The 18,919-nt window shown below is 39.2% G+C and overlaps 1 protein-coding gene across 4 annotated transcripts in view; it reads right to left on the reverse strand.

Moving 5' to 3' along the window:
- The window catches only part of TNIK (TRAF2 and NCK interacting kinase), a 478,684-nt gene that overhangs the window by 359,500 nt on the left and 100,265 nt on the right, over window positions 1-18,919 (reverse strand). For all 4 annotated transcript variants that reach the window (XM_056110725.1, XM_056110723.1, XM_056110724.1 and 1 more), the window contains exon 2: window positions 10,537-10,602. In XM_056110725.1, the coding sequence (XP_055966700.1) occupies window positions 10,537-10,602 (66 nt within the window). The remainder of the gene's footprint in view (window positions 1-10,536; window positions 10,603-18,919) is intronic.

Here is an 18,919-nt window from a genome sequence, read left to right on the forward strand (position 1 = left end):
TGTATCAAGTTATTTGGCAATTCATTGAGGTGAATAAAATAAAAGCACTTTGAATTAAAGAAATCCAAACATTTCAAATAAAAGTTGGACTACAAATGCCAACCAGATAATAAACGATCATTAGGAAGACTGATGCTGAATAAATGAATAAATAGGTCAACAAAACTCTGGGATAGAAATAAGAATGCAGAGAATTATCTAAAGGGAAAAGACAAGAAAAGAGCCTTTATAAAATAAGTGACATTCCTTTGCCCAGTGACTTCTAATTCCAGCTCCGCATTTGAATCACCTAGAAAGTATAGGAAACCAATATGATTCAAATACACACCAGTAAAAAATAGGGCCCAGGAATGTCTATATGTTCAAAGATATTAAAGTGATTTCTATAAACAGTGAATGTTGAAAATTCTTCAGTCACTCCAGGAAATTTTACACTGTATTCTGCAGAAAATGGTGCTGCAACTTAGAGACCCTAATAGTCAGTGACAACTTCCATTTGGCATCTGAAACAAAGGTACTCAAAAGATCTTCTCTTTGGGCTCATGTGGCCACTCTTTAATTCATTACACTTCACAGATGAAACATGAGATGGTAGGATCCTATTCCATATTAGATGGAAATAACATGAGATGCATGACAATAAAAACTAAACAAGACATTTTACAAATAACTGATCCTCCAACTTATTGGGGAATAGGCATAAAATGATTGATTAAACATAAGTATATGCTGAAGCTAAATAAGGACAATAATAACTGACCAATGCTAAAATACTAGCTGTACTCAAATGAACCTACAATTAAGAACAAAGCTGTGGAAACCTTTTAAATAAATAAATACATATATATATATATATATATATATATATATTTGCTCTTTGGGTCACACCCGGTGATGCACAGAAGTTACTCCCAGCTCTGTACTCAGGAATTATGCCTTGCAGTGCTCTGGGGACCTTATGGGATGCTGGGAATTGAACCCGGGTCGGCTCCATGCAAGGCAAACGCACTACCCGCTGTGCTATCTCTCCAGCCACCCCCTTTTTTTTAACCCTTTTAAATCTTAATACATCTCTAAATATATCTATATATATTTATATATATGATGTTAAAATCAGTTTATGCATACCTAGAAAAATGTTACTTAAGTATTTTTACAGTTATAAACAATTTAAATCAAATGGAATCAGCTAGTATCTTTAGCCACATCATTAATTTATTTTAATAAGTGAAAGTTACTATAATAGTACAAGAGATCATTTTAAAATCAATCAATATACCAGACTTGGCCAACAAAAATAGATTGCATGGATAAAGAAAGGCCATATCTGCAGTCATGCTTTATGGAAAACAGCCCTGATCCCAAAGGATTAGACAATATTATCCTTCAGGAATGGGCAGAGAATTATATGCTGCTAACACTATCTGTGTTCTCTGAAAAAATTAGTCCCAAATGTATCAACAGGGGTTACATGGGGAGGAAGAGGAAAGGAAGCTTGCACAGATAAATAGAGAAATATAGAATAAATAAAAGTAATATAAATGCTAATGTTCACTTTATCTTCATATTTGCTCGGGCAGGTCCAGTAACATCTCCATTGCGAGACTTGTTGTTACTATGTTTGGCATATCGAATACGTCATGGGTAGATTGTCAGGCTTTGCCTTGCGGGCGAGATACTCTTGGTAGCTTGCCAGGCTCTCCGAGAGGAGCAGAGGAATCGAATCCGGCTTGGCAGGGCCGACCGCACGCAACGCAAACGCCCTACCGCTGTGCTATCGCCCCAGCCCACTTTCAGGGGGCATCACCATAGTATGTCACTTTATGTTCAGAAAGTTATAAATAGTGAAATTATAAAGATAATCTTGGGGAAAATTGACACTGGTGGAGGGATGGGTACTCGATCATTGTATAACTGAAACCTAAGCACAAAAACTTGTAGGTCTACATCTGCACCTCATGGTGTTTCGCTAATAAAAATTAAAAAATAAATAAATAAAAGCAAGAATTCATAATTAGGCTAGTGATCACTTCCAAATCAGGTTATGAAGGACGACACAAAACATTATTAATGATTTATCCTTGGGATTAAGCACATTCGTTATATTACTAGGATATTTGTCTTTTGTCTCTTTGCAATTGTATGCATCTGTTAGAGTATAAGAAAAATGGAAAAATAGTATTCTATACAAAGTAAACAGAAAGTGCAAAGTATTATTGAGTACTTTGAACGAATGAAAGAAGGAAAGCTACTAAAGTGAGTGAAGGAGGCAAATCCAAGAATATCTATAAAAATACCAATACAGTCATGATACTATCATAGATAACATCTTTCTCATTTTGAAAATAGGATTTGCATATTTCACCATCTTATTATAGCAAACACTCATTAGTTATGTTAGAATTGAACAATTCCAAAAAGATAGAGCCCACAAATAAAAAAAAGATGATCTTGGATTCCACTAAATGTATTTTAGGACATATGACTATTACCTGACAAATGCCAATAAGACAAAGACCAGGTAATAGCAAAAGCAGAAAGACCTTCACTCAACCCAATGTCCCATGTTTGCATATATATTACAATGCAGGAAATAAGTAGGGTTACAAGAATGTATTTATAGAGTTATAATATCCAACAGGGAATAATATTTATTTGGTAATAACAGAGCCAAATTACACTTCCTACCCATTTTCCATAATTACCACACCATATTTGATAGGGTTCAGACAGTAGACAACAAATCATAGAGGGAAATATAGATAGATATAGATATAGATATAGATATAGATACAGATGCCTCTCAGAGAGCCTGGCAAACTACCGAGAGTTTACTGACCGCATGGTAGAACCTGAAAAGCTCCACCCGGTGAATGTGATATGCCAAAAACAGTAACAATAATAGGTCTCATTCCCCTGGCCCTGAAAGAGCCTCCAATACAGCAGTGTTGGGAAGGACGAGTAAGGAGAGACTGCTAAAAACTCAGGGGTGGGACAAATGGAGACTTTACTGGTGCCCGCTTGAGTAAATTGCTGAACAGCAGGATGACAGAGATACAGTGATAATAACATAGCCAAATGAACATAAAAGTGATGAAGAGAAACAACAAAATTGAAAAAAAAAACCTTCCCTAGACCACTGTTTACCAGTACTGTACCACTGCCCCTGCAATGAAAGGATATGCCAATATTTGAATCTTAAGTGTACATCACTGTTTAAATTTGACAAATGTTTTTATAGTCCTTCATCAATTTAAATCTGAAAACATAACCTGGTGGGGAACATCAAGAAAGACAATTTTTGTAACTATTTTCAGATGAGAAAACTCAAGGTCTAAGTAGCTGTTTAGCAAACTCAAAGCTATAGAAAGTAAGAGAGACAATCAAAGCTATTCATACAGGCCATCAATTCCTAACTCTTAAGTGACATTCTTATTACCAAACAGCCTGTACAAATCTCATAATATATCTACATAGATCTTGTACTACCTTAGAAGAAGTTGTGTGGATTTCATTCCAACAGTTGAAAATTATATAATTATCACTCTTACTCCAATAAAATTCTCACAATTATCCTTATTTTCTCATCTTTTAATAAACTACTGAGTAACTGGCTATTTTATAAATAGTATAGGCAAACTACAGTGTTTAAGTGTAAGAAATACTGGGAAACGAATTTGATATGAGTAGTGCAGAGTCTAGAGTGATAATACATTAGGTAGGGTGTTGCTTTTCAAGTGGCTGACTTGGGTTCAATCCCTGGTACCCCATATGTTTCCCAAGCTCACCAGACATGATCCCTGTGTGCAGAGCCAGGAATATGCCCTGAGTACCACGAGGCATGGCCCCCAAACCATGCAATACTGCACATCTGTAAATACCAAGAAATCAAAGATAAATTACAGGTAAAGCAAAGATGTCTTTCTTTCCTTGAACCTTGGTGTAAAGAGTTTGGCTATTTTATCCTTATTTTCACAAAAGCACTTCTCATCTAGAGCCTTTTTTACCTTTTCTAAGGACATTTTATAATGTCTGGAGACACATTTTACTAGGATATTGTAAGGGTTATTATAAGAATATTAGGCTTTTCTTGACACTAACAGAAAGGCTTTTGGTTTGAAAGTGACTATGTGTCTGGTGCACATTTGCAAGCCCAAGATGGGACTGAATCTTTGAGTATAAATGACACCCAGAAAAATAGCATGATCTTGCTTTTCAGGTATAAATGGTGAAATGCAGGGAATACATCATAGGGAAAGAAGTGGGACCTTGTAAACAATACCTGGGATACATATTTGTATCCCTGTCTGCCAGGGTTTGCAGGAAGAAAGGCCTTGGCTTGGCGCCAGCTTTGTTCTCCCTGTGAGAGTGCTCTAAGATAGCAGGAGAGGGCACAGTGACCTAAGGGTGTGTTGTCACACTGATGCTTCCTCTGCCCCATGACTGGAGATATTTCGGCTCTTCCCAATCAGGGCTGCTGTTGGGAGAGTCCTGAAACAGCCCTCAGGAATGAGGGCCCAAAGAAAATGTAGGAGAGTGCAGGGAAAGCCCGAGACCAGGAGTGGCAACTATCATGCGACACTGGAATGTGGAAGACTCCAGAAAGACCATCAGATTCCACTTTCCATAACCGGTTTCCTCCTTTGGCTGCTTTGGCTCCTGCCATGAACCAGTTGCTCCACAAAGAGTGAGACATGCAGAACTCATGGCTGGGGCCTCACAGAGGTGTTATCTTGGGTATAGGCCAGGGAAGCTTCGAGGCATCCAAAATGCACAGGGGAACCCTCAACAACAAGTATTATCAATCCAAAATGCCAACGAGGGGGCTGGAGTGACAGAACAGCGGGTAGGGCATTTGCCTTGCATGCGGCCAACCCTGGTTCGATTCCCAGCATCCTATATGGTCCCCCGAGCACCTCCAGGGGTAATTCCTGAGTGCAGAGCCAGTAGTCACCCCTGTGCATTGCCCGGTGTGACCCAAAAAGGGGAAAAAAATGCCAATGAGATTAAGAAACCCTGAGTTGGAGTGATAACGTGATTTGAAAAAAAAAAAGTGATTTGGTCTCCTCTCCTCTAAAGTCAAGAGGAGTAACTGAGACAACATATCTTAAAGCCTTTGACACACAACAGCCATTGAGTTCTAATTAGATAATCTGATTACACACTTTTGAATAGGAGCCACCTGGTTGGCTCTGCATTCTTCCCGCACTCAACAAATGTCAAAGAATTTATTCATTGCTGGAAATTCTTGATTACAAAACAAAAGTTGGGATCAGAGAGATAGTGAAGCATGCCTTGCAGGGCCAACCCAAGTTCTGTCCTTAGCATTAATGATACCTGAGCAAAACGTGGGGAATATGCCCTGGGCTCATCCAGGTGTGGCTCCAAAATTAAATACCATAATCATTTATTATACATAAATAGAACACTGCTACCAAAAGTATTCTGCCCGCACGGCAGAGTCTCACAAACTTCCTGTGTCGTACTCAATATGCCAAATACCAGTAACAATGACGGGTCTCATTCTCCTAGCCCTGAAAGAGTATTGAATGTGGCTCTTTTAAAATCTCAGGGCTAGGAAGAAGGAGACGTTACTGGTGCCTGTTCAAGGCAATCAACGAACAACAGGATGATCTTGATCCTGATCATGAAATAGAACATTTTACCTCTCATGTTCCGTATCAAACAAAAAGTGACTAGTTGAATTCATGATTCATTAAAACAGCATATGAAAAACTGCTTTTCTCTTACATATGTCACAAAATCACCTTCATAGCAAGATTAATAAATGTACTATTGCAATGCTTTATCTTATTTTAAGAGAAGGTTAATCAAAAGATCACAAGATAGAGAGTTGAGGAAATCTCATGAAATAGGCCACATTCTCTGTGAGGTCAATTTTGACTATATTGATTCTTGGGTCTTGAGTTGAATTATTCAGGAACAACCCTAAGCAGTGATCACAAAGCACATCAAATTAAAACGCCCCAAAAATCAAATATCTGAGTGACTTTATCAGAACTGGTAAGCATCACATTTCAGATCAAGACATTTATAGAGTTGTTCTATATGTATTTTTTTAAACTTTTCTTAACAAGCTTGAATCAGTATGGAAATCCTAAAAGTAAATGTCTCCTAAAAATGTTAGAATTAGTACTCACACAAGCCCTACCACAATAATATGTTGGTTGGGTTTTGTTTGTTTTTTTTTTTTTTTAGTTGTTGTCTTTGTTTTTAAGAATCTATGGAAGTGTGGTCTCAGGACTATAAACATCTGAATGAACACATAATTATTAGATGTGTAGAGCTTAGACCCAACCTCATGACTGTGAAAACAAAATTTCAGAGGTTGGTTCTGGAAATCTACATTTTCAATAATTACCCTATTACTCATTTTTCTCAGTAGTTTGAAAACTTTGGCCAGAAGACTGAGCACCTCTCCCCCACTAAATATATTTGTTCCTTTTTTTTTCTTTTGCATTTTGGGTCACACCAGGCCATGCTCAAGGGTTATTCCTGGCTCTGCACTCAGGAATTACTCCTGACCATGCTCGGGGACCATATGGGATGCTGGGAATCAAACCTGGGTGGGCCGTGTGCAAGGTAAACGCCCCACCCGCTGTGCTATCACTCCAGCCCCTTGTTCCATTTTATAAATCTTAAGCATAGGTGTTTGTCTACAGATTTGATGATTCCTTTAGCTAACATAAATGATTCCATTAAAAATTGTGCATGATTCCATTAAAAATTGTGCATTTTGTTGTACAAATATATATATATGTTTGCAATATATATATATATATATATGTTTGTAATATACATGTATATGTCTGAAGTAAGCAAACTAAGATTTTCTGGAAAATACTGAAAAAATCTGAGAACAAATTAAAAAGGAATTCTCAGGGAAAACAGAACTCCATTAGCCCTAAACTGGTCAACTATGTGTCAGACTGTGGACAGATGGTGACTAGATAGAACAGATACCTACCTTTATTTTTTTTTTTGCTTTCATGCGTTTTAAACTGTTTAATTTACAGACATAAATGTGGGATAATTTTAAAAACAGGTGATATGTTAGACAAAGCCTGTGACCTTTATATACAAAGATGAAAAATGGGTAACTGAGCCCAAATCTGAGCTATGGAGCAGCTGTCATAAGAGGGTTGTGTGATCGTGAACCATTACTACAGAGACCCCAAAGTATTAACAGAGTTTTACAATTTATTTTAAGATTTAAATCAGTAGTCAGAAAATAGACACACAAAATTTTATGAAATATTATTATAATAAAATATGAAATACTACTTTCAGGACACAGGGAGAGAGAGTCTGTAGTGAATAGGATGCTTGCTTTGTGTGTAATCAACTGGTGTTTAACTCTCAGCACCCCATGTGGTACCCTGAGGTCCACCAGGAGTGATCCCTGAGAACAGAGCCAGATATAAGCACTGAGCACTGCGAGATTTGGCCCCCAAAACACTAGTTATCTATCTCTCTATCTATGTATGCCTATACATATAGCACTCTCCTCCCGTTGTTCATTGTTACTGTGTTTGGCATATCAAATACGTTACAGAGAACTTGCCAGGCTTTGCCCTGCGGGCAAAATACTCTCTGTGGCTTGCCGGGAGCTCCGAGAGAGGCGGAGGAATCGAACTCGGGTTGGCCTTGTCAGCCGTGTGCAAGGTAAACACCCTACCACTGTGCTATCGCTCCAGCCCTTTGTCCATATATAATATATATATATATAAAACTCTTTCGAGAATTAAGTTAGAATAGTGTCAAGACAGAAATAAGTATAATGAAGGGCTTCTGATTTGTGTTACATAAAGAATTACTTAAGTAATCAAAACTCAACTGCCTAGGAAAACCGAGATTACAGTATTTGCTTAGAGTATGAAGAAAAAAGCCTTATAAAATATCTAAAGATTGTGGACTTTTGGAAGAAGATATAACTTACTTTTTAAGATAGCTCTAAGGGGATGGTATGAATAGGCTTAAAATGATAAACATTTCTGGAGGAAGAATTTCAAATCAATATGATAAAAATCATGAGAGTTGTAGAAAAATGGACTGATTGGAAAGTGATGCGCTCCATACAACCAAAAGTGATCAAAAATAGGCTAAAGATTGGAGTTCATGCCCAAAGCAATCAGCTAATCAGTGGCTGAATAAATAGCAATACTCCTACACACACACCAAAAAAATAGGCTAAAGAGAGAGCTGGTATAATGACTGGAGAGATAATCTCTAAAGATCCTTGTAGATTTTTTAAAATCAGACACACAAATACACTTCCTCACACTTATCTCCCTCAAAGCACTATCACCACCAAAATGGCCTCTTGACTGAGTACTGCACAAGCTTTGAAAAATTCCAGAGAAACCTGAACAGTCATTTGGGAATTTGGGCTAAAGTGTGTCTTCATCTGTAAAGGTCCATACATGTTTTAAGGGGAAGAAATTTTAAAAAATGGACACACTAATATTCATTTGAAATCTGTGACTATGACCTAGCAGTATTTTAGCAGTTACGCATTAAATAATTATAGCAGCTTATTAAAATAATTTCTACATTTTAACAACAACAACAACATTTCATCTGGATTTCACTAGGTTCCCAACCATTGGCATGCCAATAAATAGCAAAACTTTTTAGCAAAATGTGACTTGGCTTCTCATTGGTTTGTCTTCTTAATACAAACCAGGGGCCCAGAAAGATAGTTTCCTTATTATAAAACCTGACAGAAAAATCACGTCATTTTATTATTTGTGCTAAGGAGACCATATGCAGTGCAGGGGATTAAACCTTGGTCGGTGGCATGCAAGACAAGCACTCTATCTGCTTATCACTCTAGCTCTAAGAAATGACAACATGAAACCAACAGCTACAGAGCTGCCCCTCCATATTGACAGTAAATCAGAAGTAATTTCTTACCTAAATCAGAGCTTAATTCATTAGTTCACATTACTTTGCACAAGTTCAATTCAATTTTGTAAAATGCAATAACACAATCTTCCAATGTAATTGTCTTCATTGAAAGTATTTAAAAACATTTGCTAAGATGCATTCCTCTTTTCTGTCAGACAGGATCAACATCAACTCAACAGCTTGGAAGACTACGTTCTGACTAATTTCAGAGGCTGACATTTTAGGAAATAATTACTTCTTACAAGGGAGAAATTTGTGCTTGAAGTAGGTAACAAAAGCAACACTATAAATAAGGGCTGTGTAACTCATCCATAGCTGGAGAGACAGCTCAAAGGGCTGAAAGACATGGGTTGCATGTGGGAAGTCAGGTTTGATCTCTGACATGATAAGGTTCCCTGAGCACCACAGGGAGTAAACCCCTGGGATCAGAGCCCTAAGTACCAGAAGTAGTAGTTTTCAAGTGTGGTTCAAATTTAATTGATTAGCTAACTAAGCAAATAAATATGTATAACTTTACAATTATGCCTTACAAGCTGAGATGTATAATTTACATTCTTCAGAACTGGAAATATTTCAAGCTGGATGATGGTCTATATTAATTTTAATCCACTAAGAGAAATTTAGAACTCAGAGAAGGGATTTTTTTAAATAGCGAGATTTTGTCATGAAAATGCCACCCCATGTCGCTATAACTCCGAAAAATGATGATGGTTAGTTCCCTTAAAATAATCAGGAGGAAATAGCTGGTTTGCTTTGAAGGCATTTATTTCAATAGCTCTTACACACACACACACACACACACACACACCCTGAGTTTTAGTCCAAATAAGGTTATTTTCCATTTTCTTTTGATTATCAGAAAATTAACTCACATTTTTTCAAACTAACTTTTTAAAAGATCATGTACTAATGGTAAGTATGTTTTGAAAGCATTTTGTGGTAGATAAGTAAGCAACATTCAGTAAATGAGCGAGACATGTAGAACTCAATTCCATCTCATTTTACTTTTAATTCCTTCCTCTCTTGTTAAATTCCTTGCTGTGATTAGGCCTTTGCTTTGTGAGATAGCCAGTTTTCCCCTTAACACCATTCACAAAATTAATTTCGCTTATGCCCTAGGTCACAAAGAACCCTATTTTTCTAGTAGTAATAGTTTCACAGTTTAAATTTCTTATGTAAATGACATCCTTTGCTCCCTTGAAAATCAGTTCTGGCAGTATTAAAATCAAGGTAACAAAACATCTAAAGAGCTTCAAATACTCAACATCAGAATTCATGTGCCAGAAATAAATAGTGCATTATATGAGAAAGAAAATACCCAAGTCACAGAATTCAGTAAGGCAATGGGACTACAAGATGGAGGTCAATTAGCAAGGAGATTGCATGCGGCCTCACGAGAAGGATGGCACTGTTTCTCAGCATTCATGAACTGAAGCGTTAATAAGTCATTTTCAGAACTCAATGACCTTGTTGTGCCATAGAGATAGCTCAAAGGGTCCAGGGCCCTGGATTAAATTCCAGGCACCACATAACCTCTACAGCACTGTCGGGTGTAGTCCTATGCAGGTTCAAAAAACAAAACAAATAAAAACTCAATAATCTTACCTTATAAACTTGTCCATATGTTCCATTTCCAACAAGTTCCACCAATTCAAAGATCCCTGCAGGGTCCTGAAAGAAAAAAAAATAGCATAAAGACTCAAAATAAAATTAAAGGCATTGTTAAATTATGGAATCAGGTCTTCAAAGATAGATGAGTGGATCATGAATATGTAATATGTGTGTGTGTGTATATATATATATATATACATATATATATAGCACTGTATATATATATGTATATATATATATATATATATATATAGCACTGTAGCACTATCCTCCTGTTGTTCATCGATTTACTCGAGCAGGCACCAGTAACGTCTCCACTGTGAGATTTATTGTTACTGTTTTTGGCATATCAAATACACTAAGGGGAGCTTGCCAGTCTCTGTCGTGCGGGCAGGACACTCTCTGTAGCTTGCTTTGAGAAGGGCAGAGGAAACGAAACCGGGTGGATGGCTCGCGAGGCAGACACTATATAGTGGAATACTATGCAGCTGCAAGAGTTGGCAAAATTATGCAATTCACTGCAACTTAGATAGAATGGGAGGATAGCATGTTAAATGAAGTATACCAGATAAAGAAGTAAAATCACAGGATGATCTCACTTATCTGTGTTATACAGAATAACTGAACAAGGGGGTGACGGGTATTAAAGGGAAAATAACTCTATGACTCTTATCCCTAGAATATAGAAAGTGAGAATGACAGAGAGGGAAAGAAATCAAAGAGGGTAGCAAGAAGCAGTCAACAGGAAATAATGGGGACAGGGGTTCAAGGGCCTTTGTACATTGATGGTGTTAAAGGAGATCTGAAGCACAAAAACCATATTTTAAACTGTGTCGGTCAAGGTGGCAGAATGGGCAGTGGGTTAGGGAAGAGGGATGTAGTTGGGAGAAAACCTGGGGAATACTGGTGCGAAGTTAACACTGGTGGTGGGACTGGTGCTAGAATATAGTATGCCTAAAATACGACCATGAATGACTTCATAAATCACTGCATCTTAATGAAATATATATATTTAAATTTTTTATTAGTGAATCACCATGGGATACAGTTAGAGACTTACAAACTTTTGTGCTTGCGTTTCAGTCATGCAATAGTCAAGTACCCATCCCTCCATCAGGGCCCTTTTTCCACCACCAATGGTCCCAGCATATCCTCCTACCACCCCCACTGTGTCTGTTCCACCCCACCCCGCCTCTGTGGCAGGGCATGCCCTTTTGCGCTCTCTCTCTCTCTCTCTCTCTCTCTCTCTCTCTCTCTCTCTCTCCTTCTCTCTCCTTTTGGGTGTTGTGGTTTGCAGTAGAGGTACTAAGTGGCCATCATGCTCAGTCTATAGTCTACTTTCATCCCGCATCTCCCATCCCAAGCAGGGCCTCCTATCACACTTTACTAGGAGGTCCCTTCTTTATCTGAGCTGTCTTTTTCCCCAATGTGAGAGGCCAGCTTCTAAGCTGTGGAGTAATCCTCCTGGTACTTATCTCTACTGGTCTTGGGTGTTAATCTCCCATTCTGTTACTTTATATTCCACAAATGAGTTCTATGTCTGCCCCTCTCTTTCTGACTCATTTCACTTAACATGATATTTTCCATGTTGATCCTCCTATATGCAAATTTCACGACTTCATCTTTTCTAACAGCTGTATAGTATTCCACTGTGTAGATATACCAAAGTTTCTTTAGCCAGTCATATTTTCCCGGATTTCTCGTGTTGGAGCGATAGCACAGTGGTAGGGCGTTTGCCTTGCACACAGCCAACATGGCCGACCCGAATTCGATTCCTCCACCCCTCTCGGAGAGCCCAGCAAGCTACCGAGAGTATCTCGCCCACACGGCAGAGCCTGGCAAGCCACCCATGATGTATTCGATATGCCAAACACAGTAACAACAAAATCTCCAATGGAGATGTTACTGGGCCCGCTCGAGCAAATCAATGATCAACGGGAGGGCCTTTACTTTTACTTTACTATTTTCTCAGGCACTTGGGTTTTTTCCAGATTCTGGTTATTGTAAACAATGCTACAGTGAACATATAAGTGCAAATGTCATTTCTATTATACGTTTTGCATCTCCGGAATATATTCCCAGAAATGGTATTATTGGATCAAATGGGAGCTCAATTTCTAATTTTTTGAGAAGCATCCAAACTGTTTTCCAAAGGGCTGAACCAGTTGGCATTCTCACCAGCACTGAAGGAGTCCCTTTCTTTCCACATCCATGCCAACACCAGTTGCTTTTGTTCTTTTGGATGTGGGCCAGTCTCTGTGTGTGAGATGGTATCTCGTTGTTGTTTTGATCTGCATCTCCCTGATGATTAGTGATGAGGAGCATTTTTTTCGTGTGTCTTTTGGCCAAAGGCTTTAGGTCAACAGGGTGGGAGGGAGTGGGGGTATAAGGAAGGCGTCAGAAGTAGATGAAGTGCTCGGTAAAACAGCGCAAAGGAACATTCGCACTTTGGTCATTGGGCTTTGAAAATATTGTGCCCCTAAAACATGTCAACTTTTCTACTCTTGTAAATCAACATTGACTTCATTAAAAAAAAATTAAAGGTGCTGTATTAAATCAAAAGTAAGACCTATTTGGGGCTGGAACGATAGCACAGCGGGTAGGGTGTTTGCCTTGCACGCGGTCAACCAGGGTTCGATTCCCAGCATCCCATATGGTCCCCTAAGCACCGCCAGGAGTAATTCCTGAGCAGAGCCAGGAGTAACCCCTGTGCATCGCTTTTGGGTGTGACCCAAAAAGTCAAAAAAAAAGTAAGACCTATTTAAAAGAAGCAAATATCAACTTTGATTTTGGGGGCTCTCACGAGTTAACATAAATGTTATTAAAATTTAATTCAGCGGCAGCTATCAAATTAGTCAAAATCCATTTTGCTTTGTCTTACATTTCTGTGAGATGTGTTTAAGTAAAAAAAAAAAAAAAGACTCCATTGAAACGCCAAAAATGAATTCGCACATTCTGCCCTGTCAAATGAAAACAAAGTTTTTGCAGGTACATCAAGACAAAATTAAGTGTTGCGATCAAATGTCATCCTCGTGCAGGGGAAAGGAGGGTGGGGTGATTACCTAACTGGAACTCACTGTTGTTGTCCTAGCTAGGGTATCTCACTTTGAAATGTCTTCTCTGCTCGTTGTGTTGAACTCTAGAGTTTTAAAAAGGGTGTTTCCGGGCTTGAGAGACCGTACTGAGGTTAAGCCACTTGCATTGCACACAGCTCCAACTGCAAACCTGGTTCAAATCCTCCTATATATAGTCCCCCAAGAACCACAAGATGTGGCCCTCGCATACAGAACCAGGAGTGGGTCCTGAGCTCTGCTGGTTGAGACTAAGATGGAAAAAGGAGCATGTCTGTATTATGGGCGATCTAATTCTGTGTTGTGTGACACCCAAGGTTGTCAACAGTTTCAGTGCAAAAAAATTAAACCGTACTCTACTTTCAGCACTCATCTCCCATCCCAAGCGATCCGCCCTCCAACCATCATTTCCTTCTGCCTTTTTCCCCAGCATGTGACGCTGATTTCCAAGCTGTGGTGTGATCCTCCTGGCACTAATCTCTACTGTACTTAGCTGTTAGTCTCCTATTACAGTACTTTATATTCCTATGAACCAAACATGATGGTTTCTTAGTACCTGTACTGCAAACCATAACACCCAAAAGGAGAGAGAAAGAAAGAGGGAATGTGTCTGCTACAGAGGCCAGATGGGAATGGGGTGGCGGGAGGGATACTGGGAACACTGGTGGTGGAGAATTGGTACTGGTGGAGGGATGGGTGCTTGATCATTATATGGCCTAAATGTAATCATGAAAGTTTATAAGTCTGTAACTATCTCATGGTGGTTCAATTAAAAAAATCAAGCCAATCTATCTGCTTCTCTCAAAATGTTTAACTTTGGATTCATCTTTCTTCTTTGTAGGAAACAAACCTTAGCAAGATAGCCTCTACTGTCTGCAGAGTAACTGCAGGTTTTAGGATATAAACTAAATTGGAGAATCATACCAGTTCTAAGGAACAAACAGGTGTGAACTCACCCTCAGAGTCAGCTAAATGTTTGAGTGCTCCATAAATGTCCAATCTTTACTGCTATTATTGCTGAATTACTGCTCTGAAAAGCTGAATCAAAAAAATCCAAGCACCTAAAATTCAACTCAGAGGTAGAAAATGACTTTAACCTCTGCTTAATGTTTCATTGGATGGGAATGATTTCTGTAAAGGTCTAAATCATGCATCTCAAATTAAACTGTCTAAACATAGGCCAGGAAAGTAACATATACAAGCAAGGTGGCCCTGTGTGAACCTGTGAAAATAGGACGAAGTCACATCTGCTTTCAGAGGATGAGAATATGAGAAGACAGTTAGTTGACTGGAATTCACTGTTATTCTATCCACATGTGATTGCGAGGTCTGGAGGTTTTTAAATTCTATTTAATATGATGATTCTTTATTTAACAACCCTCTAACAATCATTAACAAACAGATTATTTTAATAACCATTGATAAAATATTGATAAATTAATAAATCCATTAATAAACCATAAAATATTAATAAATTAATAAATAATGTCATTTTAGGTGAGGATTTTTGGTGGAGAACTTCCAAGCAGTGCTCAGGGAATCCAGGGGTGCCTTTGGTTATTATGAGGCCAGTCAGAACAACAGTTGAATGCCGCAGCCTGAAAATTTCAAAGCTCTTCTGATCTTCCTATGCTGGGGACCACCAGATCTTTCTAGTGTTGCTTGGGATCCACAGAGCAACAGCTGGTGGTGCTTCGGGCCATGCTGGCCACGCTCCGGTCCCGCACACACACAGTGCACATGCCCCTGATTACTGAGCTCTGGCTCCCAGTGCAAGTTTTTCTGATTTTTAAATGTTAGAGACTAACTTGCTTTTTTAAGGAAATACACGGAGGATCTTTAAAAAGATACAGCCACTCAATGCTTCTTTATTCATTTTTTCCTTTTTGGGTCAAACCCAGCAATGCTCAGGGGTTACTCATGGCTTTGCATGCAGGAATTACTCCTGGCAGTGTTCAGGGGACCATACGAGATGCCGGGATTCGAACCCAGTCGGCCGCATACAAGGCCTACCCACTGTGCTATTGCTCTGGCCTCAATGCCTCTTTTGCAAACCACAGCACCCAAAAGGAGAAAGAGAACAAAAGGGAATGCCCTGCCACAGAGGCAGGGTGGGATGGGGGAGATGGGGGGGTGGGAGGGATACTGGGATCAGTGGTGGTGGAGAATGGACACTGGCGGAGGGATGGGTACTCGATCATTGTACAACTGAAACCCAAGCACAAAAATTTGTAAGTCTACAACTGTACCATGGTGTTTCACTAATAAAAATTTGAACAAAAAAAGAATACAGGGGCTGGAGAAATAATACAGCAGGTAGGGCATTTGTCTTGCACATGATCAACTAGGATTCAATTCCCATCACCTCATATGGTCCCCTGAGCCCAGTCAGGAGTGATCCCTGAGCACAAAGCCCTGAGAACAGCCTGGTATGACCAAAACCCCAAAAACAAATAAAAAGGAATAGCATAAAAGGCCTTACTGTGATTTGTAATTTATTAGATAGATAGATAGATAGATGGATAGAGATAGAGATAGAGATATATATAGAATAGACAGAGAGACAGGTAGACAGAGACAGAATCAGAGATGGGGGTGGGTATACGACGATACTATAAGGGTTTAATTCTTATCTCGTAAACAGCTGACTGACCCTGGTTTGATCTCTGGTAACACAGAGTTCCCCAAGGAGCGAAGGAAGTGACTTGTGAGTTCAGACTAGGAGCAGCTTTTAGAACTGCTGGGTGTGGCCCAAACTTCCCCAAATAACAACTAACAAGATTTTTTAAGTGGAGAGAGCAATTTAGTTTGCATTCCTGTTTCTGGCACAAAGCTCTTAAACTTAGAATTTCTAAGTGAGGAGGGCAACAGAGGTGACTTGGATTATGCTAATTAAGTTACTTTGAAACCTCTCCTAAAAATGGGGAAAAAGAAACCATAGGATTCAAAATTTAGAGTATTTGGTCCTTTTCTCTGACTCTACGGAGGGGAAAAGGATTAGAAGCTGAATTAATTTTTACTTGTAGGTACAAATAATCATCTATATCTATATCTATATCTTATGAAGCCTCCTTGAAAGCTAAAAAGGATCAAGTTCAAAGGAATTTAAGGTGGTAAACATATATAAACTTGTGGAGAGTTGTGCACTTGGAGAAACCAGGAAAATTCCATGTCCCTCCCCATCTAATCTTGCCCAATACATTTTTCTATATCTGGCTATTCCTAAGTTATTATCCTTTGATGATACACCTCTTAGTATATGAAACAGTTCTTTACGTTCTGCAAACCTCCCAAGCAAATTAGTCAAAACTAAAGAGAGAGCTGAGAAAATCTCTTTGGTCTTTGGTTGGTCAGAAACATAGGGAACAATCTGGGCTTGCTTAGAATTTAGTTCATTGAGTTCAGTTGTGGGACCTAGCTGGCATCTGAGAATTGCTTGGTAATATGGAGGAAAATAACACATGCAAACACACATATTTTCTCTCTCTCTCTCTCTCTCTCTCTCTCTCTCTCTCTCTCTCTCTCTCTCTCTCTCTCTCTCCTCTTCCTCCCTCCCTTCAGGGCCAGAGAAACAGTTTAATTTCATTTAATTTTCTTGCAGGCCCACCCTGATTTGATCCCTGATTTGATCCTATATATAAGCACCATAGGAGTAAGCCCTGAGAACAGCTGGTGTGGTCCAACAACCCTCCCCATCTTCCCAAACAAGCAAATAAAAAGCAAAAGCAAAATACATATTTCAGAGTAGTGCCCAGATTTGTACAATATTTGATGTACTCAGTCATTGAGAAAAGATTGGGATTAGCATTGCTTGTTGTTACAGAGCAAGAAGGACAAGAAACCACATTCTATTCTCAATTTCTGGTCAGTTTGGGGCCATATTCCAGTGGGGTCCATGAGACAGAAAAACATGGTTAGAACCAACAACTCTTACAGCCACGAAACCCACCTCCACCCCTGGCTCAATGACACTGTTGCTCAGGCCACCTGGGAGGCCTCAGAATGGAAGAGAAAAGGCAGGTCTGTTAAGCACCTAAGCCATTAAACAGATGAGTTTATTACAAATAGAAAGAAATGAGGAAAAGGAAAACAAAAAAGTCCCCAAATGGAGCAGATGCTGTTTGTTTCTAAGCTGCACTTCCCAATAGTTTGTTTGCTGGTGGTGTTTCTGCAACAATGTTCCAGAAAGGTTCTACATTTGCTTGAAATATCACAAATGTATTTTCAACACTTTATTTTTCATGACTGAAACAAAAAAGAAAAGCAAGAGGAGATGCTTGATGGTGACTTGTGACAGACAACCTTAAGGAGCTCAGGATGCAAAGAGGAGGTGCAGGGGAGGAGGGGAGGATGATAACACAGGAGTGGGGACCTGTGTCTGCACTGAGTTCTGACTTCACATCACTAACCCCTCTTCAGCCTTGATAGATTTGTCTCAGGGGGAGCCAGCCAATTCACTTATGATATCCTGCCATCCCTTCAAACAGACATTAGTAAGTGCATGACCCAGTGGCAAGATCTTTCTTGCATCCCTAGGGAGAGCACGGGACTCTTTCCACTGGACTTAAGAGACGCAGAAGATGTGACAGGGAACTACAGAGTTTGATTGTCTATAGGTTTAGGGCTGGCAATCAAATGGGAAACAGCCAAGAAGGTGATTCCTCAGAAAACAGAATCTGAATATCACTGAGATTTATACAGAGGGAATTTAGGATTAATTCCAGTCAGAAGAGTGTGTTAAAAAAAAAAAAAAGGGCTGGTTGAACTGATAGAAGAGTTCAACTACACTACAACAGGATAGAAACACGTCACCAGATCCTATAGGAGCTCTGAGGCTGGTTTTAATTTTCAAATCATCTCACCTGGAGGCCTCGGACCTGGGAGTTTTTGTGTTCGCCCTACACAAGCCATCATTGCAACTATCTCTTGCTGCCTATCTCTGCTCCAAACAGGCACGGGAGCGTGCATCGGTGGTGGGAAGGGGACTGGAGTGACAGACTGCAACATTTATTAGAAGCATCTGGATAGAAAAGAGCTCAAGCTTGGTTGTGGAAGACAAGTCAGTAAGTATCTATGGTATGCTGACAGTAAGAAGAAAAACGTTATTAGTCGAGTTGTGGTATCAGTAAGTTGGAATCTCTGAGATCCTACAAAGCAGAAAGTAGAAGCATTGTTCAGGGGCACTTGAAATTAGCATCATCTCTAAGTTTCTTTCTATCCTACTCTTCATTCAAATACCTGGAGATCTGCATACTTATGGATATTCCCTAACATGCATGAAAAAAATATTAATTACATCCCTGTGA

The sequence above is a fragment of the Sorex fumeus genome, unplaced genomic scaffold, assembly GCF_029834395.1.
Source record: "Sorex fumeus unplaced genomic scaffold, SorFum_2.1 ptg000010l, whole genome shotgun sequence".
Classification (NCBI taxonomy): Eukaryota; Metazoa; Chordata; class Mammalia; order Eulipotyphla; family Soricidae; genus Sorex; species Sorex fumeus.